This window comes from Rhopilema esculentum, chromosome 10 (genome assembly GCF_057945365.1).
Source record: "Rhopilema esculentum isolate cy_ngs chromosome 10, ASM5794536v1, whole genome shotgun sequence".
NCBI lineage: Eukaryota > Metazoa > Cnidaria > Scyphozoa > Rhizostomeae > Rhizostomatidae > Rhopilema > Rhopilema esculentum.
The window spans coordinates 11,929,631-11,956,480 of record NC_142824.1 but is presented as its reverse complement, the minus strand read 5'-3'; the positions used below and the strand labels follow the sequence as shown (position 1 = coordinate 11,956,480).

At 37.9% G+C, this 26,850-nt stretch overlaps 1 protein-coding gene across 3 annotated transcripts in view; it reads right to left on the bottom strand.

Annotated features, from left to right (window-relative positions):
* Positions 1–21,260, bottom strand: part of LOC135694167 (ral GTPase-activating protein subunit alpha-1) — a 40,699-nt gene extending 19,439 nt beyond the window's left edge. The window contains exons 1-18 of one of the 3 annotated variants that reach the window (XM_065212861.2): positions 20,921–21,260; positions 20,064–20,174; positions 19,360–19,409; positions 19,072–19,129; positions 17,856–17,899; positions 17,218–17,464; positions 14,759–14,880; positions 14,201–14,339; positions 13,069–13,391; positions 12,369–12,440; positions 10,836–11,114; positions 10,501–10,574; positions 4,820–4,931; positions 4,029–4,151; positions 3,016–3,421; positions 1,778–2,107; positions 1,043–1,275; positions 224–545 (exon numbers count right to left, since the gene is read on the bottom strand). In XM_065212861.2, coding sequence (XP_065068933.2) covers positions 224–545; positions 1,043–1,275; positions 1,778–2,107; positions 3,016–3,421; positions 4,029–4,151; positions 4,820–4,931; positions 10,501–10,574; positions 10,836–11,114; positions 12,369–12,440; positions 13,069–13,391; positions 14,201–14,339; positions 14,759–14,880; positions 17,218–17,464; positions 17,856–17,899; positions 19,072–19,129; positions 19,360–19,409; positions 20,064–20,174; positions 20,921–21,029 — 3,154 coding nt within the window. In that variant the 5' untranslated portion in view covers positions 21,030–21,260. The remainder of the gene's footprint in view (positions 1–223; positions 546–1,042; positions 1,276–1,777; positions 2,108–3,015; positions 3,422–4,028; positions 4,152–4,819; positions 4,932–10,500; positions 10,575–10,835; positions 11,115–12,368; positions 12,441–13,068; positions 13,392–14,200; positions 14,340–14,758; positions 14,881–17,217; positions 17,465–17,855; positions 17,900–19,071; positions 19,130–19,359; positions 19,410–20,063; positions 20,175–20,920) is intronic. The other 2 variants (XM_065212875.2, XM_065212869.2) reach the window with 2 other exon arrangements.
* Positions 21,261–26,850: the final 5,590 nt, after the last annotated feature.

The following is a 26,850-nucleotide window of genomic DNA, read 5'->3' as shown; positions in this document are numbered from 1 at the left end:
GAAGTCTTGTGTATAAATGGCACTGAAAGGTTAAGCGGAAGCAATTTTCCCATTAGCAAAAAGAACTTGGAGTTTGAATTCATGTCACTTGCCTCCAATTGCTGCTTATGTATGATGACAAAACCAAAATTGCTATATGCAGCGAGAAAGGGGGCAAACTTGTTTTTAATCAACCCACTGAGTGAATCGACTGAAGAAAACCTTCATGGGAAAACAAACAAACCTTCCGCAAATCGAACATGCTGACGTGTATCTGAATGATCACCAACCAACGTCGAACAACTGGAAGTGAAACTCCCCCTAGATTCTAGGGTCACTCTTGATTCTAATATCTTTCCCTTTGGCACTTTGAAACTACCAACAGTGTCTCCTTCGTACAGTGTGAATGCAGCGCTGTCCAGGCTTTGCGAGTCGCTTCCTGTTGCCTTGGACGAAAGTTGCACATCGGAATCGAAGCTGATTAGATCGGGATCAGTAGCGCTTGAGTGATCGCTAATTATGTCAGGGGGTTTCGTATCCAAAGATTTTTCACTGTTATTTTCGTCCTGCAACACAAACAAGACATTTATTACGAAATACGGAGTAGATGCTAGGTGATTGTCATTGGCAAGACAAATAAAAAACCAACCTTTTTAGTGAGGCTTATTGGAAACATACATGCCGAATAGGGCCTTAAAGCTTTCATCATCTAGATTTATCTAAAATGTATTAGCAGATAAACAAACTTGCAACAAAGTCATTTGTTGAAAATGGAATAATAAAAGATTGTTTATGTTTTTCGCAATTTCTGTTTACAGATGACTCCCCATAGGTCGTACACCGGTTAGCACGGACTTTCACTAAGTCGGACCGAAGTCCGCCCGATTCCCCTGTTGATTTTTGTACCGTAGTCCAGTAGAAAGTTGCACCCCAGATACTTCGGTCATTCGCTTAGTCAGACCATTTCCTCATACTCCAGAGGAACTTAAGGGCCAGACATACCGGGATTCAATTGTAATTATTTCCCGCTTTGCATTTTCAATTTATAATAAAATAAACTTACAGACTGACTGAGACCAGAAGCTGTTTGAACATCTAGTAGACTGTTGGTGGATCTGTGAGCTTCGGCTTGCGCGTAAAACTGGTCTAAATCATCCCTACTTAAGCGATCTGACGCAATGCTGGGAGTGACACTTCGTGAGCCGTCACTTTTCAGGATCACCTCGGAGTATGGAAAGCTTGCACAACTCGCAAAACTATCCTCGCTTGAAATGCTGTTGCTTTTTGATTTTCGCCCTGAATATCAAAACATTATATCATAAATAAAAAAATTGTGCTGATATTGCAATGAATTAACAACTGGAGCATAGAGAAAAACCCACTCTCTATATATGTGCTCTTCATATATTAATTTTTCACAAAACATTAGGTCTAGAAGTAAATGCTTAGAAAGTATGATTTAAAGTTGCATTCATGGTAATTCAACATAAAAAAAGAAAGATGCAATTTCAAGTGTAATTGATTAATTTATTCATTACTCTAAACATACTCAGAACCTTGAAGGTGTTTAAAGCTTTAGAAAAAGAAGAGCTTTCCTCAAGAATGGCAGAAGATAGCAACGATGCCAAACATTCGCTAGGTAGCGCGCAATAGGTATCTTAAAACACTCAGAAAGCGACAAATGAACCTGACATCTACTTATAAATCGACTTGAAGTCAACGTTTTTGTTGACAAAAACACACACAGTGCCATAAATTGAGAAAAATTTGAAATCTAGACGATAGAAACATTGCATACCATGAACATGCCGGCTATAAATTCGGTCGGCAGACTCAAGCACTTCGTTAAGGAGTCCCTCAGTCTCTTCAGACCGTTCATCGTCATTATCAACATTGAAGGCTGTGGATTGTGGTCGATCGAATTCTGCCGATGAGTCACTGCTTGATGTTTCTTGGATCGCAAGAGGAGCATCAAGCAGAGGGGCATCGATCACAGGCACTGGGGACATGGGGGCATCTCTTGCTTTCCCTTCAGCCTCTGGTACATTGCGAAGAGGAAGTTCGCCGGTTTCATCCTCGTCGGCAACTTCAAGCAGTGTTCTTTTTCGTTCGACCGGGTCCTCGTAACCTTGAAATTAAGATCTGAACTAACCGTCTGACCGTTAATTACTATAAAGTCTTTATCACATTTAAGTCACAAGTTTTTAACTGGCAATACCTAGTTAATGCGCTGCACTTAAGTGACATTCTGCCTCCTATTGATTCTGCTAAGTAACTTAGCAGTAACATATACTGGGACAAAGTGAGGTTGAAAGGAGAATAGCAATGAGATACCGTAAATCCTCGAATTAGCCCCCTGCGGGCTTATTTATTTTTGATACTTTTGGATGGGGGCTTATTCGAGGGGGGGGGGGGGGGGCTTATAAAATTATTTTAGAAATTAAGAAGACATTATTAAAATACCTCGTTTATTTTAGTAGGACTTTCTTTATGAGCATTTAATTAATTACTACCGAAAGTATGAATTTGTTTTGGTAATTCAATGAAACGCCATAAGCGACCTCAGATGGCAAAAACAATCAATTGGTGGGGTCCAATTCTAGAATTTACGGTAGCAGTGGGGGCTCATTCGAGGGGGGGGGGGGACTCATTGACAATTTGTAGTTTAAGGGTGGGGGCTTATTCAAATACATGTTTTACAAACAAAACGAGGACAAGGTAGAAAGATCCATGAAAAACCGCAACAAATATAATTAGCCTAGGAATTATCGAAGGTCCCATGTCCCGTCAGACAACCGTTGATAGTAATCAATGCGTTTGTAATTGAGAAAACATTGAGAATTAGCCTTACGTTGCCGACTGGATACGTAACAATAGGTCTATTATGAAGTCTAGCCAATGGGAAACTGAAATGGCCATCGAAGCATTTAACCATAGTGATTTTAACTAAAAGGTAGACTTCTCTTCTTAAAAAAGGTTTTACTTAAAAACCATCAAACCAGAGCAAAGAAATATATTTATATCAAAAATTAATACCTTGATCTCCGGAAACAACGTCTGGCAAGACGGAAGCTGCAGTTAGTGAACTTTCACTCTGTATAACTCTCAACGAAGACTTTTTGGGTCCATCCTGGCCAGTTTGAAAAGAAACTGAAGTTGTTCTTGGCAACAGGGCCACAAAATCTCTGACATTCGACACATTGCTTTCGGCATCTGATGCCTCGGATTTCTGCTCTCCCTCTGCGTCACTCTTGTAATACCGACTCCAACCACGTGCAAACGATTTCTTTGTTGCATAACAGCCTTGGGGGTCTGAAATGGCCGACACTCTTCCCCTTTGCTTCTTCCGCTTTTGCTCTGTTAGCCGTTCCAAAGGTAAATCTGCTAGGTCAACGCCATATACTGTTCGTGCCAGCACTCTCGTCAGTGTTTCGATTGTCCCCTACAGGTAACAACAATACCTTAATTTTAGCTTCTCATCCATAACTTGATATTTATCGATCACTATCGGACAAAATAATACGCAAACATAGCCTAATTTTTCATCGTGGATATCAATTTTTATTATTTGCAAGTGCAAGAACAGGGTAATGAAATCGAGATACCGAGGAACTAAGATCCCGTTTATACTGCAGAAAAAAGAACAGAGCTCCTTGGTTCCACGCCTGATAAAGCGACGATATACCTTGCGTTTACACTAAGCATCTTTGTTCCGTGCTAGTTATGGAACGGTTCCGTTCTTCTTTGGTTTCGCTAAAATGTGAATATCTTTGGGTCCCATATCGAGTTTGTTTTCTCTGGTGTAATCGGTCTGGAACGGAACCTTTTGGCCACAATTGAAAACGCGGCTTAATCTATAGTTTGAATGAGGCTTTCACAAAATGCTAGCTGTCATTGTCGCGCCACTGCGCAAGCTTAACATCAAAGTGCGCAAACTCGAGTGTAAACTTTTTTCTGTAATGTAAATGGGGTCTAAGAGAATGAAAAACAAATACCAAATGCTCTAATAAACAAAATTCTTTCAAAACTGTCATCTTAAAATGACTCACCGCCCATTCGGAAATCATCTCATTCCATGAAGTAAGGGATGATATAACTCGCAGCAGCTCGTTCCAAAGCTCTAATGGCACATTGACTTGCAGACTTGCTCTTATCCAAGTTACAAACAGCGTCTAAAATAAGCAAAATTTTCAACATGTTACTTAATCTTCGAATCGCCCCCTCCCCTCGTGAGGCCCCCTTGAATTAGCCCAATAAATCTTTTCGTCTAAATCAATCGGCCCCTAAAAATATAATTCGCGGATTTACGGTACTAAAGCTAAAAAATGCAGTTGTCATAAATCGAGGGCCTATTTTCTGCTCCTTTGCGTGGACAATATGAAAACTGTTAAGAATTACCAGCCATGGTAGTAGTTAATATATAGTACAAGATACATTATTACAATGTCGAGGAAACTTTACATGCAAATGTAACATACTTGACCTGATGGGATGTGCCGAGAAACAGGTTATACTTATATACTTATATAATCCCGATCGAAATTATAGGACAGGGTATTATTAATTGCGTCGAAACTCTAGGGCAGGGTATCAAAATTAAGGAAATTGTTCGAGATAAGGTATTGAGAAAGATAAGATAGAAACTCTTTTAATTATCTGCAGATCCTCTTCCGCTCAGGTATATTTTGGCACAATTCTGTCATTTTTTTCGCATAATAATAATGGAACAGGGTATGCTTTTGGCATACGTTTTATGAAACAGGGTCAGGGTGCAAATGATCTTCCACAATTCCCAATCACTCGTCCTAGTCAAATGAAAAAACAAAAGAGGAAAAATTACCTGGAAAATATACGTAGAGAGCTGCCCTCCAAGAGTCTTTTCACGTGGAACCGGCGGCCTCCCCTTCAGTGTATATCCAGTTATTTTCAAAAGAATTACAAGCAATTGGTTCCTGAAGGTATCGAAAAAAAACAAAAACCATAAACTAAATGGCTCGAATAATCAAGGGTAACAAAAAAGACACAGGAAGTGCACACTCGACTTACACGTTGTTGAATCATAAAACGAGGGCTTGCAGCCCATTTTGTGTCTAGCCCATTTAGGAATGTGAAGTGACAACAGGTTTGCCTACAAAAGGCGGATCTACTCGAATGATGATACTATGCTATGAGTTTCTATGATATGCCTCAAAAAATAAAATTTTAAAAGAGTTCAATCAATGGATACATTGCGAGCTATAGAGCCAAAAAACTGGATACGAAATTAGCTTGTTAAACAGCCCCTAATTTAAATTATATGAAACTGCATTTAGGCGCTCTAATCCAATAAAACATTGTCAAGAAGTTATAATTAATAAGCAAATATGACTGCATAGCAAGGAGGCTTCTTTGAAAGGGAACTTATTCAAAACTCGACCAAAGAAGCGGCCAATTCGAGAGAGGATTGTCAAAACTTGACGCTACAGAGGGAGCTTTTTCGATAGGGGGGTTTGCCAAACTCAACGAAAACGAGCAGAGATCATTCGAGAGGGGGCTTATTCAAAACTAGACGCTGAAGAGAGGGCTTATTCAAAACTAGACGCTGAAGAAAGGGCTTATTCAAAACTAGACGCTGAAGAGAGGGCTTAGTCAAAACTAGACGCTGAAGAAAGGGCATATTCAAAACTAGACGCTAAAGATAGGGCTTGGTCAAAACTAGACGCTGAGGAGAGGGCTTAGTCAAAACTCAACGCTGAAGAGAGGGCTTATTCAAAACTAGACGCTGAAGAGAGGGCTTATTCAAAACTCGACGCTGAAGAGAGGGCTTAGTCAAAACTAGACGCTGAAGAGAGGGCTTATTCAAAACTAGACGCTGAAGAGAGGGCTTAGTCAAAACTAGACACTGAAGATAGGGCTTAGTCAAAACTAGACGCTGAAGAGAGGGCTTACTAAAAACTAGACGCTGAAGATAGGGCTTAGTCAAAACTCGACGCTGAAGAGAGGCCTTATTCAAAACTAGACGCTGAAGAGAGGGCTTAGTCAAAACTCGACGCTGAAGAGAGGCCTTATTCAAAACTAGACGCTGAAAAGAGGGGTTAGTCAAAACTCGACGCTGAAGAGAGGGCTTAGTCAAAACTCAACGCTGAAGAGAGGGCTTATTCAAAACTAGACGCTGAAGAGAGGGCTTATTCAAAACTCGACGCTGAAGAGAGGGCTTAGTCAAAACTAGACGCTGAAGAGAGGGCTTATTCAAAACTAGACGCTGAAGAGAGGGCTTAGTCAAAACTAGACACTGAAGATAGGGCTTAGTCAAAACTAGACGCTGAAGAGAGGGCTTACTAAAAACTAGACGCTGAAGATAGGGCTTAGTCAAAACTCGACGCTGAAGAGAGGCCTTATTCAAAACTAGACGCTGAAGAGAGGGCTTAGTCAAAACTCGACGCTGAAGAGAGGCCTTATTCAAAACTAGACGCTGAAAAGAGGGGTTAGTCAAAACTCGACGCTGAAGAGAGGGCTTAGTCAAAACTAGACGCTGAAGAGAGGGCTTATTCAACACTAGACGCTGAAGAGAGGGCTTAGTCAAAACTAGACGCTGAAGAGAGGGCTTATTCAAAACTAGACGCTGAAGAGAGGGCTTATTCAAAACTAGACGCTGAAGATAGGGCTTAGTCAAAACTAGACGCTGAAGATAGGGCTTAGTCAAAACTCGACGCTGAAGAGAGGCCTTATTCAAAACTAGACGCTGAAAAGAGGGCTTAGTCAAAACTCAACGCTGAAGAGAGGGCTTAGTCAAAACTAGACGCTGAAGAGAGGCCTTATTCAAAACTAGACGCTGAAAAGAGGGGTTAGTCAAAACTCGACGCTGAAGAGAGGGCTTAGTCAAAACTAGACGCTGAAGAGAGGGCTTATTCAACACTAGACGCTGAAGAGAGGGCTTAGTCAAAACTAGACGCTGAAGAGAGGGCTTATTCAAAACTAGACGCTGAAGAGAGGGCTTATTCAAAACTAGACGCTGAAGATAGGGCTTAGTCAAAACTAGACGCTGAAGATAGGGCTTAGTCAAAACTCGACGCTGAAGATAGGGATTATTCAAAACTAGACGCTGAAAAGAGGGCTTAGTCAAAACTCAACGCTGAAGAGAGGGCTTAGTCAAAACTAGACGCTGAAGAGAGGGCTTAGTCAAAACTCAACGCTGAAGAGAGGGCTTATTCAAAACTAGACGCTGAAGAGAGGGCTTAGTCAAAACTAGACGCTGAAGAGAGGGCTTAGTCAAAACTCAACGCTGAAGATAGGGCTTAGTCAAAACTCGACGCTGAAGAGAGGGCTTAGTCAAAACTCGACGCTGAAGAGAGGGCTTAGTCAAAACTAGACGCTGAAGATAGGGCTTAGTCAAAACTCAACGCTGAAGATAGGGCTTAGTCAAAACTCGACGCTGAAGAGAGGGCTTAGTCAAAACTCGACGCTGAAGAGAGGGCTTAGTCAAAACTAGACGCTGAAGATAGGGCTTAGTCAAAACTCAACGCTGAAGATAGGGATTATTCAAAACTAGACGCTGAAGATAGGGCTTAGTCAAAACTCGACGCTGAAGATAGGGATTATTCAAAACTAGACGCTGAAAAGAGGGCTTAGTCAAAACTCAACGCTGAAGAGAGGTCTTAGTCAAAACTAGACGCTGAAGAGAGGGCTTAGTCAAAATTCAACGCTGAAGAGAGGGCTTATTCAAAACTAGACGCTGAAGAGAGGGCTTAGTCAAAACTAGACGCTGAAGATAGGGCTTAGTCAAAACTCAACGCTGAAGATAGGGATTATTCAAAACTAGACGCTGAAGATAGGGCTTAGTCAAAACTCAACGCTGAAGAGAGGGCTTATTCAAAACTAGACGCTGAAGAGAGGGCTTAGTCAAAACTAGACGCTGAAGAGAGGGCTTAGTCAAAACTCGACGCTGAAGAGAGGGCTTAGTCAAAACTAGACGCTGAAGATAGGGCTTAGTCAAAACTCAACGCTGAAGATAGGGATTATTCAAAACTAGACGCTGAAAAGAGGGCTTAGTCAAAACTCGACGCTGAAGAGAGGGCTTAGTCAAAACTAGACGCTGAAGATAGGGCTTAGTCAAAACTCGACGCTGAAGATAGGGATTATTCAAAACTAGACGCTGAAAAGAGGGCTTAGTCAAAACTCAACGCTGAAGAGAGGGCTTAGTCAAAACTAGACGCTGAAGAGAGGGCTTAGTCAAAACTCAACGCTGAAGAGAGGGCTTATTCAAAACTAGACGCTGAAGAGAGGGCTTAGTCAAAACTAGACGCTGAAGAGAGGGCTTAGTCAAAACTCAACGCTGAAGATAGGGCTTAGTCAAAACTCAACGCTGAAGAGAGGGCTTATTCAAAACTAGACGCTGAAGAGAGGGGTTATTCAAAACCCGACGCTGAAGAGAGGGCTTAGTCAAAACTAGACGCTGAAGAGAGGGCTTATTCAAAACTAGACGCTGAAGAGAGGGCTTAGTCAAAACTAGACGCTGAAGAGAGGGCTTAGTCAAAACTCAACGCTGAAGATAGGGCTTAGTCAAAACTCAACGCTGAAGATAGGGCTTAGTCAAAACTCGACGCTGAAGAGAGGGCTTAGTCAAAACTCGACGCTGAAGAGAGGGCTTAGTCAAAACTAGACGCTGAAGATAGGGCTTAGTCAAAACTCGACGCTGAAGAGAGGCCTTATTCAAAACTAGACGCTGAAAAGAGGGGTTAGTCAAAACTCGACGCTGAAGAGAGGGCTTAGTCAAAACTAGACGCTGAAGAGAGGGCTTATTCAACACTAGACGCTGAAGAGAGGGCTTAGTCAAAACTAGACGCTGAAGAGAGGGCTTATTCAAAACTAGACGCTGAAGAGAGGGCTTATTCAAAACTAGACGCTGAAGATAGGGCTTAGTCAAAACTAGACGCTGAAGATAGGGCTTAGTCAAAACTCGACGCTGAAGATAGGGATTATTCAAAACTAGACGCTGAAAAGAGGGCTTAGTCAAAACTCAACGCTGAAGAGAGGGCTTAGTCAAAACTAGACGCTGAAAAGAGGGCTTAGTCAAAACTCAACGCTGAAGAGAGGGCTTATTCAAAACTAGACGCTGAAAAGAGGGCTTAGTCAAAACTCAACGCTGAAGATAGGGCTTAGTCAAAACTCAACGCTGAAGAGAGGGCTTATTCAAAACTAGACGCTGAAAAGAGGGCTTAGTCAAAACTCAACGCTGAAGAGAGGGCTTAGTCAAAACTAGACGCTGAAGAGAGGGCTTAGTCAAAACTCAACGCTGAAGATAGGGCTTAGTCAAAACTCAACGCTGAAGATAGGGCTTAGTCAAAACTCAACGCTGAAGAGAGGGCTTATTCAAAACTAGACGCTGAAAAGAGGGCTTAGTCAAAACTCAACGCTGAAGAGAGGGCTTAGTCAAAACTAGACGCTGAAAAGAGGGCTTAGTCAAAACTCAACGCTGAAGATAGGGCTTAGTCAAAACTCGACGCTGAAGAGAGGGCTTATTCAAAACTCGACGCTGAAGAGAGGGCTTAGTCAAAACTAGACGCTGAAGATAGGGCTTAGTCAAAACTCGACGCTGAAGAGAGGCCTTATTCAAAACTAGACGCTGAAAAGAGGGGTTAGTCAAAACTCGACGCTGAAGAGAGGGCTTAGTCAAAACTAGACGCTGAAGAGAGGGCTTATTCAACACTAGACGCTGAAGAGAGGGCTTAGTCAAAACTAGACGCTGAAGAGAGGGCTTATTCAAAACTAGACGCTGAAGAGAGGGCTTATTCAAAACTAGACGCTGAAGATAGGGCTTAGTCAAAACTAGACGCTGAAGATAGGGCTTAGTCAAAACTCGACGCTGAAGATAGGGCTTTTTCAAAACTAGACGCTGAAAAGAGGGCTTAGTCAAAACTCAACGCTGAAGAGAGGGCTTAGTCAAAACTAGACGCTGAAGAGAGGGCTTAGTCAAAACTCAACGCTGAAGATAGGGCTTAGTCAAAACTCAACGCTGAAGATAGGGCTTAGTCAAAACTCAACGCTGAAGAGAGGGCTTATTCAAAACTAGACGCTGAAAAGAGGGCTTAGTCAAAACTCAACGCTGAAGAGAGGGCTTAGTCAAAACTAGACGCTGAAGAGAGGGCTTATTCAAAACTAGACGCTGAAGATAGGGCTTAGTCAAAACTCAACGCTGAAGAGAGGGCTTATTCAAAACTAGACGCTGAAGAGAGGGCTTAGTCAAAACTCAACGCTGAAGATAGGGCTTAGTCAAAACTCAACGCTGAAGATAGGGCTTGGTCAAAACTCAACGCTGAAGAGAGGGCTTATTCAAAACTAGACGCTGAAGAGAGGGCTTATTCAAAACTCGACGCTGAAGAGAAGGTTTATTTAAGAGAGTGCTTATTCAAAACTACAGGTAAAATGGGCGGCTTATTTAAAAAAGGACACTAATGGACAGCGGGTCTAACTCGAGTTACTATGGCAGAAAAAGGCAAATTGAGTGCTAAATGAGGAAGTTTAACAAAACCGTATGTGTCTTACCATGTTTGTGCATCCAATGCTTGTTCGAGAACAATGTTACGATACATTTTGATGACCTTTCTACAAACTTCAGCCTGTAGAACCAAAACTATTGGTGAATATTCAATCTTTTCCAAATAAAAGTTGAATATTGTCCAAAAAAATGAAATCATTTTTTTATCATTACATTGTGCAAATCAAACTGTGCTTTGCAAAAGTAGCAACTGAATGCAAAAGAAACAAAGATGGTAAATTAAGTTATCTTTTGGATTATGCAACAGTCAATAAAACAATCGATTTTGTCTGAGACGATAACTTCATTCGATTAGATAGTTTTAGGGATAGGTCATGCATACCTGTTTCTGAAGCAGATCCTGTCCTGTTTGTGCAAAAAATACGTAGCTAGAATTCGTGACAAATAGTCGGATATTTGCTTGCAGACCCGCCCGTACGTATTCAATTGGTACTCTTGGAAAAAAGCCTCGATCACAATTGACAACAGCCTCTTTATAAGACGATGTGCGCAATAAAGGTGATCTATCGTCTGGAACAAGAGTTGCAGTGTTCTCGATAACAAGCGTCTCTGCTCCCTCTGGTAGCAGATTTTCTTGCATAAATATTGGTCGCTCTGTAGGCTGATGGTTAAAAGATGGTTTTAACTTATGCAGCAGATAATAACAACTATTCATAAAAAGTGTTCCTACTGCAATGGCGGTATCAGACAACAGTTAAAGCTTACCCATTTATAGAAAATATATTTGATTTTATTATTGCAAAAAACCATAGGCTATGACTAATGTCTATTCTAATATAATTAGGTACGCTAGGTGGGCGATCGTCTAATGTAATGAGGGACACATGGTTATGAACGACACAATATCATGGTAAGGAGTTACACAGCATCATGCTAATGAGTGACACAATATTATATTGATAAATGACACAATATGATGTTAATGATATGTGACACAATTTCATGGTAATGAGCGACACAATTTCATGGTAATGAGCGACACAATATCATGGTAATGAGTGACACAATATCATGCTAATAAATGACAAAATATCATGGTAACGAGCGACACAATGTCATGGTAATGAGTGACACAATATCATGGTAACGAGCTACACAATATCATGGTAACGAGCTACACAATGTCATGGTAATGAGTGACACAATATCATGCTAATAAATGACAAAATATCATGGTAATGAGCGACACAATATCATAGTAACGAGCTACACAATATTATACTGATAAATGAAACAATATTAAGCTGATAAATGACAGAATATGATGTTAATGATATGTGACACAATTTCATGGTAATGAGCGACACAATATCATGGTAATGAGTGACACAATATCATGCAAATAAATGACAAAATATCATGGTAATGAGCGACACAATATCATGGTAACGAGTTACACAATATTATACTGATAAATGAAACAATATTAAACTGATAAATGACACAATATGATGTTAATGATATGTAACACAATTCCATGGTAATGAGTAACACAATATCATGCTGGTAATGAGTGACACAATATCATGGTAATGAGTGACACAATATCATGCTGATAAATGACACAATATCATGCTGATAAATGACAAAATATCATGCTGATAAATGATACAATATCATGCTGATAAATGACACAATATCACGTTGATAAATGACACAATATCATGCTGATAAATGACACAATATCACGTTGATAAATGACACAATATCATGCTGATAAATGACAAAATATCACGTTGATAAATGACATAATATCATGCTAATGAGTGACACAATATCTTGCTGACGAGTGAGACAAAATGATGCTAATGATTGACACAATATCAAGCTAAAGATACACGGTGTATTGACTCACTTTGAACCACTCATGATACACAGTCATCACTCTGCAAATTATGTCAGACCATGAAATCGGCATAAGGAATCCCTAAAGTAGAAGAGTAAGAGAGTATTAACCTACAGGATTATACAGAAAAATTGTAAAAATTTCAAGGTCAATAACTAACCTTCGAAAAACTGTCTCAGAAATATCGCCAACAAGGGCGCTCCAACCTAGCAACCGTCACTTTTCTCGACTGCATGTGACAATAAGATTAAATCGTATCATTTCAATATTCTTAATGAATAAACGGAGGGTGGTCTGGCAGGGCCATGGTTAAGGTACGACATTTTTTGTTAGAAGTTTTCCACCATTTTTCATAGGAAAGTCGTTCTGATGAAAGGAAAGGTTCTACCGACCGAGAATTTCTTAATTTACTTACGTTACTTAATATCTACCGAATATATTTGGAAAATGTAGAAATTTAAATGAGGGTATGTGGAACTTTCTCGTGGAAATGATAATATTGAAAAACGTCTTTCCGAACATAGAATAAATGAATTGGTGACGCATGTAAAGCATCGAGAAAGAATATTTGACTATCACCGAGCCACGAATTTCGGATCAAAATACCACAGATTTTTGTAATATTGCCAGAAAGTTTGTGATCAAGGAAGAGGAGATTAAATCAATGACAATTAGCACAATGCTTTTAGAAAGTGGTAAGGAACAATACCTGGCGAAATACTTCATGTAAGCAGACAACATTGTCTTTCGTTGAGTAGAGAACTGATCTAACTACTTCGGCAGTGTCGAACAGTGTTTCGTACTGAAGAATGCTTTTCTCGTCTGTTGTAGCTGCAGGGGAGTAAGCATCGTTGTTAACCGAGTCATCAGTGTTCGAAGATTCCGATATCCGGTCTTCCTCGTTCCGTCGTCCCGGCTTTTTAAATCGAATAGTGAAGGCGACGAACCAGCATAGGACTCTCCAGCGACAATTCATCTGTGTTTGTGATTCTTCGCCTGTTTTTGTTTCCACGATTTGGGCTTGTTGCACATCTGGAGCGGTGAAGAAATAGATTTTCTGTTAGTGATATGATCCAGTAAAAAGACTTGGGTACTTTATAAAGATGTTATTTTCAGTAAATTATTCAGTGGACTAGTAAGAGCAACCTAAAACGCAAATGATCTTTGCAATATGACCTTTGTTAACCATTAGCAAAGCGACATAGCAATATATGCATAACTGACCAGCTGTAAATGTGTCTGAAACAATTCAAAGCCTTGGAAAATAGGTGATTTCTAAAAAATTGAGAAGTGCTAAAGAAGTTCCGAGCAAAAAGGGGAAACACTCGATTGATGTACTGAGTAATGTTCTCTTCTAGGAACTAGCAGGAGAAAAGAAGGAAAATATCCAATTTCATTTCGGATGCATGTCAAAATAACATAGCGAATTTTGGTACAAATATGCAAAATTTCTCCGAATCTGATAAGCCTTCAAAAAGACAGAACCTAGGTCAGCCAATTTTTCTGATTTTTGAAATTTTTGAACTCTACTTGGAGGTTTTAGCGAAAAAAATTTGGAAAAATACCCCCCTGCATACGTATTGCTATAATCTAAACAAGCACTTGCTCCATCTTCTTGTTAGACCCAATTCAAAGTACTAGAAGCATCTTATAAGCAGTCTATAAGCATTTTCTAACGTTGCATAAGTAGCATAAATTATCATTTTTTCATTTTCAAATAATTAAAGGAGGGTAGCCCTTCAGCAAATGCTGGTTTACAAGGGGCATTTTATATGAGATCATAACCACTATTGATGAGGTTAAGTTAAGGAATAATTTATATTCAAGAATTAATAGCTTACCTTCCTGATTCACATATAGCGTATCAACAGGGTTCCAAAGAGGAAAGATAAATGGTAGGTAAAACCGCTTGAAATGCTGGAATAAGTAGTAGAAACCACTTTCCCGCATTTTTATGTCCTTCCAGCTGACATCCATCATCTGAGGAGAAGAAGAAGCAGTCAATCAGTTAAGACAAGCCTCAAAATATAATCAACTTTAAGTTTACTTTGATAAATATCATATTAGTTATGTTGGGTGCCTTGAAATGAGTGAATAATATAAGAACTAGAAAGCAAAATAATTTCGAAAATCGTCTTTAATTTGACAATGTTCTGTTGCAAACGTGCATTACGTTATATACATAGATAGGAAAATTACCGCATATTAGCTTATTTTGAAAATGTTTTGTTGCCTGCTAGCTTGTTGGAGAGAATTGCAAAAAAGCTTTACAGCTTTACAATTTCATTGCTAATAACTCATAACAAGATATTCTACTACATCCTGTTCTCTTTTCGTTCTTTTTTGAAGGAAACGACTCTTCCTGTATTTCAACTCAATCGAATTTAAATTCGCCTTACCTTTTTAGTCATATAATCCAACAACCTGTCTAAGAACCTTGTCGTAAGACTTTCAGGTGAGGGATTTTTCTCGCCTTGGGGCGGTGGTAACAATGGTATTATTGCTTCCGTGTTGCACCAATCTGCAAACGAAGTAAAAAATTTCTTTATAAAAAGGGAAACAATTATATGAGTTTGTATTTAGATCGATGGAAAGACGACCGGGCTCTGCCAGTTATCTGAAACATATCGTCATTATCGAGTTTTGCACAATCTTTGTTATCTAGTAGACGTTGTTCGATGGAAGAATGACTTGTTTCTAGAACTACAAGATCGAGGAGGCTGTACTCTTTGAGGGGCAGTTTAGTTTCTTATGTTGGAAAGAACATGTTGTTTCATCCTATCCCCCAATCTTTGGGTTGTGCGTCCTACGTAGCCAAAATCACACTTAACACGTAAATTCATAAACAACGGAACATTTTTGGTTAGTAGGAATGCAATCCTTTTGAATGGCTGGAATATATGAGTTTGTTAAATAGTGATTGTTTGTCAAAGATGATTAAAATCACGGTGTTTTCAACAAACCCACTATTAAAACAGAGAGACTAGAACCAAAAACCGAGCACATCAAACACCCATCAAACACACTCTGAAAATATTCGTCTCCAAACAACTATTATTGCCAAACAAAACATGTGATATGCTACTTACTATATTGGATGATGTTTTAAGACGACTTTATAGAAAAATTATTTTGTTCCCATGTCCAACAAACCACTTTGGACGTTCAAAAATGTAGGAAAATTGAAAAACCCTTAAAGTAGCTAGCATTGAAGAGGTTTGCTAAATAGTAAAACAATGTGACTGCAACGGTCTAAGGGATGGAGTCTGCTGGTAGCGAATTTGGGGTTTATGGCGATTATGGAACAGGCCCACCAACCCATGAAAAATAGGAAAGTGGATTACAATTGATAACAAGAAATCAAGATCGTTAAAAATTTAGATTTTCCCCTCTGGGCTCCATTCACATTTTCCCTTTGCAATCAAGATTTTTTTACTGGATCAAATGAATTGACAATTAAAAGCCCGTAAGGACCCGTAATCCTTGTATCTGATACTTTAGGTAAATAGAGGATTTGTTTGTTGTTCGTACAACACTTAAGGCGGTATTCATACAATGCTAAACCATTTAGTGTGATCAAATCTATCTACAGGCATCTCCCAGGTATACCAGTCAAACAATGATTTGCATTTATAGTCCGGAAAATACAAAATTTAGATCCCGTTTACACTGTGCCGGTTAAATTTTATCCGCATCAAAATTACTTTAGACAGGCGTCGCGTTTACACTAGATCTACGCTTTCCGCACGAATTTGAGAGCGGCAATCCGAACAAAATTAGTTCACCTAGGAAAGTGGATTAAATTAGTTCGGATAGCTATGTGGTACAATGTAAGCGGTTTTATTCGGATAAACATTATCCACATCGTATCTTGCTTGAAAGTGATTGGCCATTTCTTCCTATTTAGTTTTCACTATCTACCAATCAAGACCTTTCTCCATTCTGGCTGCCTTGTAGTCGATAAATACTCGTGTTAAAAGTGCAGCATCTTCATCAGTCCACGTAAAATTGGCATCCTTGTCAGCTTTCCCCACTTTCTTCGCTATTTAAGCGTCATTTTGTTTCAGAGAACGAATTATTAAAACTAATTTTGCCTTATTTGTTTTTCACAATATCTTCGGACTTTGTCTGAAAGAGAGGCAGATGATTCTGAAGAGAGAACTAATTTTTTTTACGTTTGCAGGAATTTAGTTGTTATTTTTTTGCCCAGAGTTGACTTCGTTTTGGGCGTTCCGTGCACGATTTAGGTCACGTGACTGCAGTTATCAGGCACAGTGTAAACGGGAGGGCAAAGTGGATAAAATTTGTGCGGCACAGTGTAAACGCAAATCAACCAGAGCAAGTTCTATGTGGATAAAATTTATTTGGCACAGTGTAAACGGGGTCTAAAATTCAGTTTAAAATAATGATGATCTGAATCAAAATTAGAACTTTGACTAAGGTTGCGTGATTCTAGGAAAGGTGTACTTTGTACAAGATAAACACAGATATAAAATGTTATCTCTGACAATTTTATAGTCAATTACGTGATGATTAAGTACTTGATGATGCACAAATCAATAATACCTTACATAAAGGCATCTAGTTGTGATAAATGTTTTTAGTCTTTAGTAGGCCTTGACATGGTATCTTTTTAAGCAGCAATACAATTTATGGATCTGAGACTATTAATATGTTTCTTTTTTAAAAAGATGAAAACAATCAGTTCTAAGCAATGGCTATCAAGATCACATGATCATAAGCGATCACACTGGAAGCAGACTACTTTCAGCAGAGAACACCTTAAAGAACTTTTCAAACCAGGCTGATTTCGAAAGCATACAAACATAATTAGCCATTTTCAAAGCTGCATAAATACCTGAGTCAATCTCAAGATATGACAGATACTGAGATGATGTCACTGTTGTATATCCAGTGCCACTTATACAAGAATAGACAGATTCAATGAACTTCTGGGGTCTGTATATTTTTGATGCATTGATTTTGTTGAGAGGGTTGGGGAAACCAGGAATAATGCTCCCATACACCAGCAAACCAAGCTCATCAACATTTTCTTGCAGATCTTGAAGCCACAACAGATATAATTTTACCCCAATCTCTCGCACCTAGAATTAGTAGGTATGAGATTTAATAGATTTGTAAAATGCAAAGAGACTATTTTATCTTTTTCATTTGTGTTACTTCTAAGGTAGCAGAAAATTGACCTTAAAACAAAACAAATTATCAGCATATATCTGGTATGTCTCTAAGCAGGCATAAAATTCTTAAACAGGATTGACAGAAAAAACTTGTTAAGATCAAAACTAAAATACTTAAAGTCTTAATAGCAAAAGGTACAGTAAATGTTTCTAACACAGTATAAAAGGACAGCAAATCAAAGTGACAGAAAAAACTTGAAATAAGTCATAAAATCAGGCATATAGTAAAATTTCTGCTAATACAATGATTGATTAACATGAAAAATCTGAGTATGTTGTAAACATATAAATTTATTACCCCTATCATATTTCCATGATGAAGGAGTCTTCGTAAAATTAATCCTGTTAAAAACATAAATGGAAAAAATTAAAAAAAATGAATGTATTATACTGAGAAAAATTGAAATGGATGAGTCCTAGTCGTTCCTGGATTAAATTACCTTCAATAAAAAGGGTCTGTCAAAACTTCCTGAAGGTCTCTTTGCACTGTATTTTATAAGCCCCAACACGCTACTCCAAGACAGTTGGGGCTTCCAAAGGGCATCTTTCATGTACAATAATTGAATAGAATTTAAAGAAAAGAGGCAACAAGAATCATTCTGGGGCAAAGAAAAATCATACTACAAGACCTTAAAAAATTGTACCATAAAAAACATTTGTGCAAGTTAGATTTTTGAAAACAATTTAAGTTTTAATATTTGGCTATAACTGATACTATTGGTAAAGTTAAAAGGGGAACAAAATCTGCCAAGATAATATAAATTCATCATTCCTAACCTGGACAAAGTCACATAAAATAACCCCAAATGCAAACAGCTGTAGTCACTACCAGTTAACATAAAACAACAAACTAACCAGCGCTTCATCAATTGAATTTCCTACAAAGACTTTATTACAAACTTAAAAGCTACTCAAAAGCTGTAAATTTGGTGAAAATTCATCTTCACTTGTTAGATTTAAATTAATTTTACCTAATTTCTTCATGCTGAAAAAGGGAAGCAATTCATACTTAAGTTCTACTAATACCAGTGGCGGACACTTGGTCAAATATTGGGGGGGGGCAAGCCTATTGTTTTAATGAGATGATGTCACATTTCCCATTGTTTAAGAACAAAAGACCATTGTTCTCTAAAGTATTGGGGGGCAGTTGCCCCCCCTTGCCCCCCCCAAGTGTCCGCCACTGACTAATACATGTTTCCATATTGGAGGAAAAAGCTGTTCAGGGTCTCGGTCAGGTACTCATTAGCTCAAGTGAGACCTTTGGCTATCCTGTTTTTTTCTAGGTAACTGAAAATGAGGTACTGTCTTTTTCTAAGTAGCCTCTGACTTTCAAGTCACCAGTATATCTAGACATATTATTATTATCATCATTGTTAGCATCAATTCATTGCCTAGCTATGTCAGTTAAACTAGAAGATTGAAATGAATTAGTCAATTACATTATACAAATATGCACCCATGTTAAGAATTTAGCAAGATTTGATTAGTATGAATCTATATCTGAAAAATCGTACCAATGCTGTTGAACTGCCATCTTTCATATATTCTTTCAGGAACAAGAAGTAGCAACTTCTACAAGTAAATAGATAATTAAACCTTACTTTAATGATTAATAGTTCCTCATAGTTCCTTCAACTATAATTTTACTTATAAGAGTAGATCAATTAAAATCTGAAAACTCACCATGCAAAATTGATGTTTTGGAACACTTACAACAAATTATTTTTCCAAATAAACAAGACCTTGCTTAGCAAGATCTAGCTTACTGTTGAAATTAAATTATAAGCAAAATTAAAATATACCTCAAGGATTAGTAAAAGTCCTTCTAACTCTTCTTTAAATGATCTGTAACCTATAAAAGGCAGATCCTGGTGATGAGTTTTATGAACCCTTCTATAAGCATAACATGACATAAAGATATACAAAACAGATTGAAATACAATATGTGCATAAAATTATTAATTGAATGTAAAATGCAAATAATCAAAAACATTTTAAGTGAACGATTTGGAAATAGCTTCTGCAAAATATTTTCTTCTTTCCAAAGACTTTTTGTTAAGTAATCAATATAGTCAATGGTGTTGTACGTCAAATGAATAATAAATAAAAGTTAGAATAATTGAAATATGACCATACACATGAAGCTTGAGTACATTGCAATAATATTAAACTTCATGTACAAAGTCGTATTTTAATTTTACTAATTTTTATTCATAATTCCTATTTGCTGAGGTTTGCCAGAAGAAATGTTTTATTAGCAATACACCTAGACTCTTATTACATTTATTGATAAAATATTCTGTTTCAAATACCAGTCATTAACAATGACCCTAGGGAACTATTTTGATCTAAACTCATTCATCAAGAGCTTTTGATTAATACAAATGCCATCATGCAATAATTATGGGGTAATAAAAAAGTTAGTTTGCAGCCAAGCATTACTAACTGTTAGAAACCAATAGATTATCGTCATCATATCTGTATAACGAAATCAAACTGCGGTTACCTTTTGACTTGAATGCAGCAACAAGGGCATTCAATTCCTCATAGAAAATGTAATATATATCTACGTAATGTCTTTGAAATAGTTTCTTGATTTCACCAAGAGGTTGCTGATCTGAAGAGAATAATTTTTTGAATTATTTCATGCGAATTGAGCAGACTAAACTAAAATTAGTCTTTATCACAAAAGAGATCATCTCACAAGCTAGGCAGGCACTGTGTCCTGTCATTCAACCACTCAGAGTTAACAATAGGCTTTTCAGCATGTTTTTGGCCCAGAAAACATTAATTAGCCCTAGGTTGCTGATTGGATACATAACAATAGGTTTAGTTTGTAGTCTAGCCAATGGGAAATTTAAATGGTCAGCAAAAGGTGTTGGGACATAGTAATATAAAGTAAGTAAGGTCAATCTTATATCAAATTAGACTAAGATTGTGAACAAGGGATTGAAATGTTCTAAAATAATATTTCTAAGAGGTTTTCAACAGTCAATCAGTTATCAGAGTAGACGCTTCTAATTTCATCATAGCATCATTTTCCTCAGCTAAACACCAGACTTATCCTTGCATAAGAATTTTTAAGGGCAAAAATGATTTACCTAAGCAGTTGGAAACTTTTTAGGTGCAATTGTAATCATGTAATCATTACTCAAGCAGATTGCCACTATCAGCTTCTCATGTATGTATGACGGAAATATGGATAAACTGGCAAATATTGTTATATTTATTTTGAAGTAATCAATAAGGTATGAAAATGGCATATATCACAAAACAGAGAGGAGAGATACAAGTACAAGTTTGTTTCTTAAAAACAATGAAGTTTACTGAGTTAAGACATGCTATGGTAGGAAACGTTCTCACCTAACAACGTTCTTAGGGCTCTGAATCGAGTGTGAGTATCTCTCCGAGGGTCTATAAACCTTGAATTCGCCCTCTTCACATCGTGGCTTCCTTTTCTGCTGTGAAACATCACGATGACGATAATACAACTTTAACAAATAGCTGTCCAGAATTTTCTGCTAGCATCTTTACTATTGGTTAATTTTACATCTCCAAAATATGTCAAATGTTGATTTCTGGCGTGTTATCCGGTCAAACTATTTTAAGATCATGCTGCAACTTAGCTGACACCTTATAAATGTCGACCGCCATCTTGCTTTGGATTGCACCTATGTTGTAAAACAGTGCGCAAGCGCAATCTCAGCTTCCTGTTTCAGAATGAACGAAGACCATTGTGGTATGGTGGGTGCCCTACCGAGCAGGAGGGGTTTTAGGGACAGCAGAGCTCGCGGCTGAAATCATATGCAGTGTGCGGGCCTCTATTTGTGTGGCCCCTCCCAGCTACCATTAGCGTGGGGCCTTAGGCTGTAGCCCCCTAGGATACCGCAAAACCGTCACTGTTACCAAGATCCCTCTTTTGCCAAAGATAACATTTCATTTTATACTCAAAACCTAAGTTGGAATTTCAAATACATATTTCATTAGTAAAATTAAAAACATAAAAGATATAAAGACTAAAGCTGGGATCTATCTACAAGGAAATTGTCCTCTTTTGTTATTCAGAATTTCACTTCAGATAAATTCTTCTATCGGATAAATCCATCCTAAAGTAGACAATTGATGCTACTCGAAAAGTTGACAGTACACGGAGTGTTACTGACAATGGTCCTAAATTGAATAGTTTTTGTGATGTGGATCTAAAGTTTATGCTACTGTAAATGGAAGTGGGCAGAGCCGCCGAGAGGAGGGGGGGGGGGGGGGCAAGGGAACCTTGCGGTATAGACTCTAGAGGGCCCCATAAAGTAATGAGTTCCATTGAAAATAGATTTAATTAAAAGTAACAGAAATATGACTAAGAACAGTAAAACGTTTTAAATAATTGCAAGAAATTTAACAAATTTAAGGTAGCAGTCTACCATGAAAATGGTCAGTTATGAAAATTTTGTCAAAATTCCTTTTTCCTTGGATATGATCAGGAAAATTACTGCAAAATTTGATTTTGAAGGAAGTTTTCCCGTAACTGTTGTAGTTTTTGCGAAAATTTGATTTATTTATCCCCTGGGCTGATCATCTTTCCTTAGCAACCAAGTTTCTATCGGTTGCTAGGGGGTCTGTTGACACCCATGGGACCCGTTTTTGAAAAAAAATTATATTACGTAATCTATGGTCTTCTACCCTATCCCAAAATGCATTTATACCACTTTAAAAAACACAGGGAACGAATGAAGCATAGTTTCTGTTTGGCCTGGCCGACGAAAGTTGTTCGAAGAGTCCTTCTGTTTATGAAGCGAACTTATCCGACAATGAACGCCCTGAAAAGAGAGTTTTTAATCGAAAATTTAGGTCGGTAAAGCGAAGAAAAGAAAAAGATCTGCTGGAAGTAGAAAAAACTATGTATTCGAAGCAATGACAAGGATTTGGATTACTTAGGCCAAAGCGAAAAGGTGATGAAGATGTACTGCCTACCTCGTCTTCACAAGCAACAACGGATCAAAGCAAAGAATTAGAGGAACACAGTGCTTCACTTTATAAACTTATGAACTCTTTCTTTGGTTCAGAAAACCTTAGTCCCATAAAAAGACCAATTTCCGGATAAAAGAAACGAAGGATGCTGCTGCTGGCAATATTGGCAGTGCTGACGATGGCTACAGCCTTATAGATAAGAAACTTTTGATGAATGCAATCAACAAAATTGCTGTTTGTCGTACATGTAGGAATCCAAAGGCACAGTTAAGCCTGCTGCTTAGTTTGGCCTCTAGTTTAGCAATAAGTTTGGCCTTGCAGAGAAATATTATCTTGTATGTAGCCATTGTCATACAAGTTCACCACTTGAGACCAGTGAACAGCTCAGTGGATCTAAGAGGGCAGACAAGAAAGGGGGACAGACCACATATGAAATAAACTGTAGATCAGTTGTTGCTTTACTAGAAACTGAATGTGCTGGGTTGGAGAGATCTTTTGGCTTATGAGTCTTCCAAACACTGTCTCAAAGTCACCTTATGGCAAACAGTTAAAAAATCTTGAGGAAGTGTCAGTAAATGTATGTGAAAACATTATGAATGAAGCAGCTGCTAGGCTTATAGAGATCATTGAAATAGAAGAGCATACAATGATTGAATTTGATAAACCATCCACTGGAATGAGTCCTTGCATGGTATGGTATGGGCATGATGTCCAAAAACCTGTCAGGTTTAGTGGTTAGAGATCAGTGATTTAGTGGAAAACGAAAAGTTACAATCACTGTTTGCCATTCTGTTGGAAATTTCAATATTGGGCCATCATCAATTGCAGATGTTTTGAAGGCATTACAACTTAAATGTGGCCAAACAAACTTTAAATTATTTGAAAACTGTTGACAATAGAAGGCTGAAAGATGCTGCAAGGAAGTTTTCACAGAAATACAAAGATCAGAGACAAAAATTACAAGCTGCCACCTTAAAAACATCACAGAAATACAAAGATCGGAGACAAAAATTTCAAGCAATAAAGAAGCGAAGACTTGATGTAGCTAGGAATAGCTATTTATCAAGGGCTTTTGGTCTTTCTGCAGAGCCTGAAAACATTTCTAAAAAGGTAGTTGATGCAAGTCTAAAAAGGAAAAGAGGAAATAAGGAAGGAAAGAAAAAGAGACCCAGAAAGTCGACGGACCTGTCGAGTAATGAACATGGACATTTCAACCAGTTTGAGCCCCCAGTTACCTTTATGATGCCTCTAAACATTATTATTGACTTCTTTTAACATTTTTGGTTGTATCTATGGGTACATTATATGTGATACACAACCAAAATTCAGTCAAGTTGCAAAAGATAAGAAAAATTAGTTAATCAGTACATCTCAAAACTTCAAATGCACTTTTCTCAAATCTCAAATACGGACATCTATTAAGCTTGTGATTAAGATATCTTTGGCTCTGTATAAGATATGAAGATGAAATTTTCAAATAATATGTATCTTTTAATGCTCTATGCAATAAATACATAGATTTTTGATAGAAGAAATATTTCACAAAATATTTTAGAAAACTCAACTTTTCACAATAAAATATCTAGCTGACTTGGTATCATAAAACTGTGTGTTCATTGCATAGATTATGTAAGTAGAAACTTGTTGCTAAAAAATTTTCACCATAGCCTTTAGCATTCATGAGATATCATTTCCACAATTTGCAGGAGTTCGGCCTTTGTTTTTATGTTTCTATGGCAACGTCATTGCCACACCCTTCCAGACATCTAATTTTGCTTTTTAAATCTTACATTTTTTATAACCTGAAAATTTCAAGCTTCAAGCTCAAGCCATTATCAAGTTTTGGTCAGTTTTCCATATTGCTGCTTTCAAGGTAGACTGCCACCTTAAGCTAATCTAAAGGCATGGTCGCAAACGATTTCTGCTCGTTTTCCTCGCACTTTTCTTTCGGTTTTGCCCCGGGGCCTCTGGAATCTAACAGCCTCTGTGTGTGTCCAGTTCAGTAGTCGTATAAATACTATTTTTCTCTCTCTTTGTGATGTCTTAGGGAAGCTTGCAGCCAAACATAGTACTTGTCACTCTTTGTTACTGAGCCCTCAAATCTTTACTCGCAATAATTTGGCTTCAAGGTTCCCCTTACTTGTATCTTGAATGTTATTTTTTACGTTTTGTGTAATGGCCTCGGGGGTAGACACAGGGCCGCCGAGAGGCGGCCTGGGCCCTGGGGCAAAGTCCCGGTTGGGGCCCTAGAGTCGGATAGAATAATTTTTCGAGACCACGCCCTTTTTAAAATGGGAAACACCCATTATTTCCAAACGTTTGCGCACGTTATAGAATATGGTTAAAATATCATAAAATGTAATAAAAAACATTAATTCTAAAGATAAGCGATTTAAATACGCTCTTTGACCACATTCTTTTAGCTGATTAAAGAGGACTTCAAAATGTGTTCCTTCAATTCTGACTGTTTTTTTCTGGTGAACCACGCAATATTAAAATTTAAAATGAAAGCAAACTTTTATTCTACGCACTTTTATTTAAACTATGCTTTTCAATTCTTTCGTCCTTCAAAAGTTAACTTTTCTTGCTCTTTCAGTTGCAAACTGATCAATTATATTGTCGTAATCAATTTGTCTTGCTAGTTCGTGCTCGATCGAAAGAGTCACGAGGCTTGATAGTCTGTCTTGAGTCATTGTTGAACGTAAGCGGTTCTTTATTAATGCTAGTTTGCTGAAAGGGGCCCCAAAAATATAATATAGCTTTATGCAACGAGTCTAAATGCAAACATAACTCACCTGAATGGGCCATAGATTAAAACAAGATTATATGGGTTAGCTAATTTTTTATCAGGGATCCCTTCCATCAATAAGTACGATTTTGCGAAACTCAGGGAAACTCAGGTTAAAAGATGAATCCGTAAAATATGTGATCTAAGGTTTATTCAGCTTTTCTCGGGGCCCCAGACTCAATAAATAAAGCTAATAGACCTTTAATTCAAACAAGACCCAGCGTACGGACCCAATGAAATTACTGCCATCATATTCGATATTAACAAATATATCTTTAAATGCATTTTCAGTTTCTAGACATTTTAAAAAAATTTTCAAAATAATTTCGGTGCCTTTTTCAGGCCGAGGCCCTGGGGCAAATTGCCCCCCTGCCCCCCTCTCTGCGCCACTGGGTAGACATAGCTTACTGCTCCCCGGGGTATCGTTCTAGTAGTATTGTATAGTAATTTTGTTAGTAGAGTATTTCGTTATCTGTAAATTGTAACTTTTTAGAGGAATAAAAAAAAAAAATCTAGCAGCAGCCCTGGTAGTAAAACTTTAAGCGATGTGACTATAAGCAGAATCAACTGTATGTCCATACTTTTGTTGCACTGCTTGTAGCTCGTATAAAATAATGAACTTTTATGGTCACATATAATGCAAATTTAACTGTAATTTAGGTAGCATTATATAAAAAAGTTGAGTTGAATTAAAGGACGTTGAAAATATTCAAAAAAGGAATGCTATCAAGAGAAAAATTATAGAAACAGTAGGCTTAAGCAGAGTTTTCGGTTAACCCTAACCCTTCAACTTTCAGAGATAAAACTGGCTTCTATCTATGCACCGCTATAGCCCCCCTTATTTGCAACAATAGGCCGAAAAAATTTTTTGAAGGTTTACTCTAACGCAACTTTGGATAGCTTACTCCCATGAAGTAGCAGTTCTTCTTGACTGGAAACCTTTTCGTTCATTTTCTAGATGTTTTATCTTGTTTAATGGTATGATGCATTTTTTAACTTTGTCAGCTTGGTGTTTTGTTACCCTCAAGCTAATTTTATCTATTTTTTTAGTTATTGATATCTTCCCTAAACCAGACTGTTTATAAGAATTGAGCAGAAATAAGCAAGTATTTTCTAAAAGGGGCGTTTTCCGGCGCTCTAGAGGGCGTGGCCTGAAAAAATTTTCAGGCACACCCATTTCAGCCCCTCCACTATTAAACTGGTGCACGGTTCCTGCCACCACATAACTAAGTGATAAAGAAATGTAAAAAGACCTCTAAACCGTGACAAGGATCTCTATCAACGATTTTATTTCATACCCAAAATCCATTGCGAATGACTATGAAAAATGCTGGATCCGCACAACAATTTCGGTTGCTTTCAAATCTAACTGGGCACATCGCATATTGATCAACACATAACAAATTTAAACAATATTTTACAATGCTCCAACGAAACGTTCAGTTGGTTTTAACAAGGTTGTGGCGCTAAACAAGACACCGTATTACATCAAACAAATCCTTTGGGTGATTACTTGCAAGAAGGAGTATTGTGAGCGAAA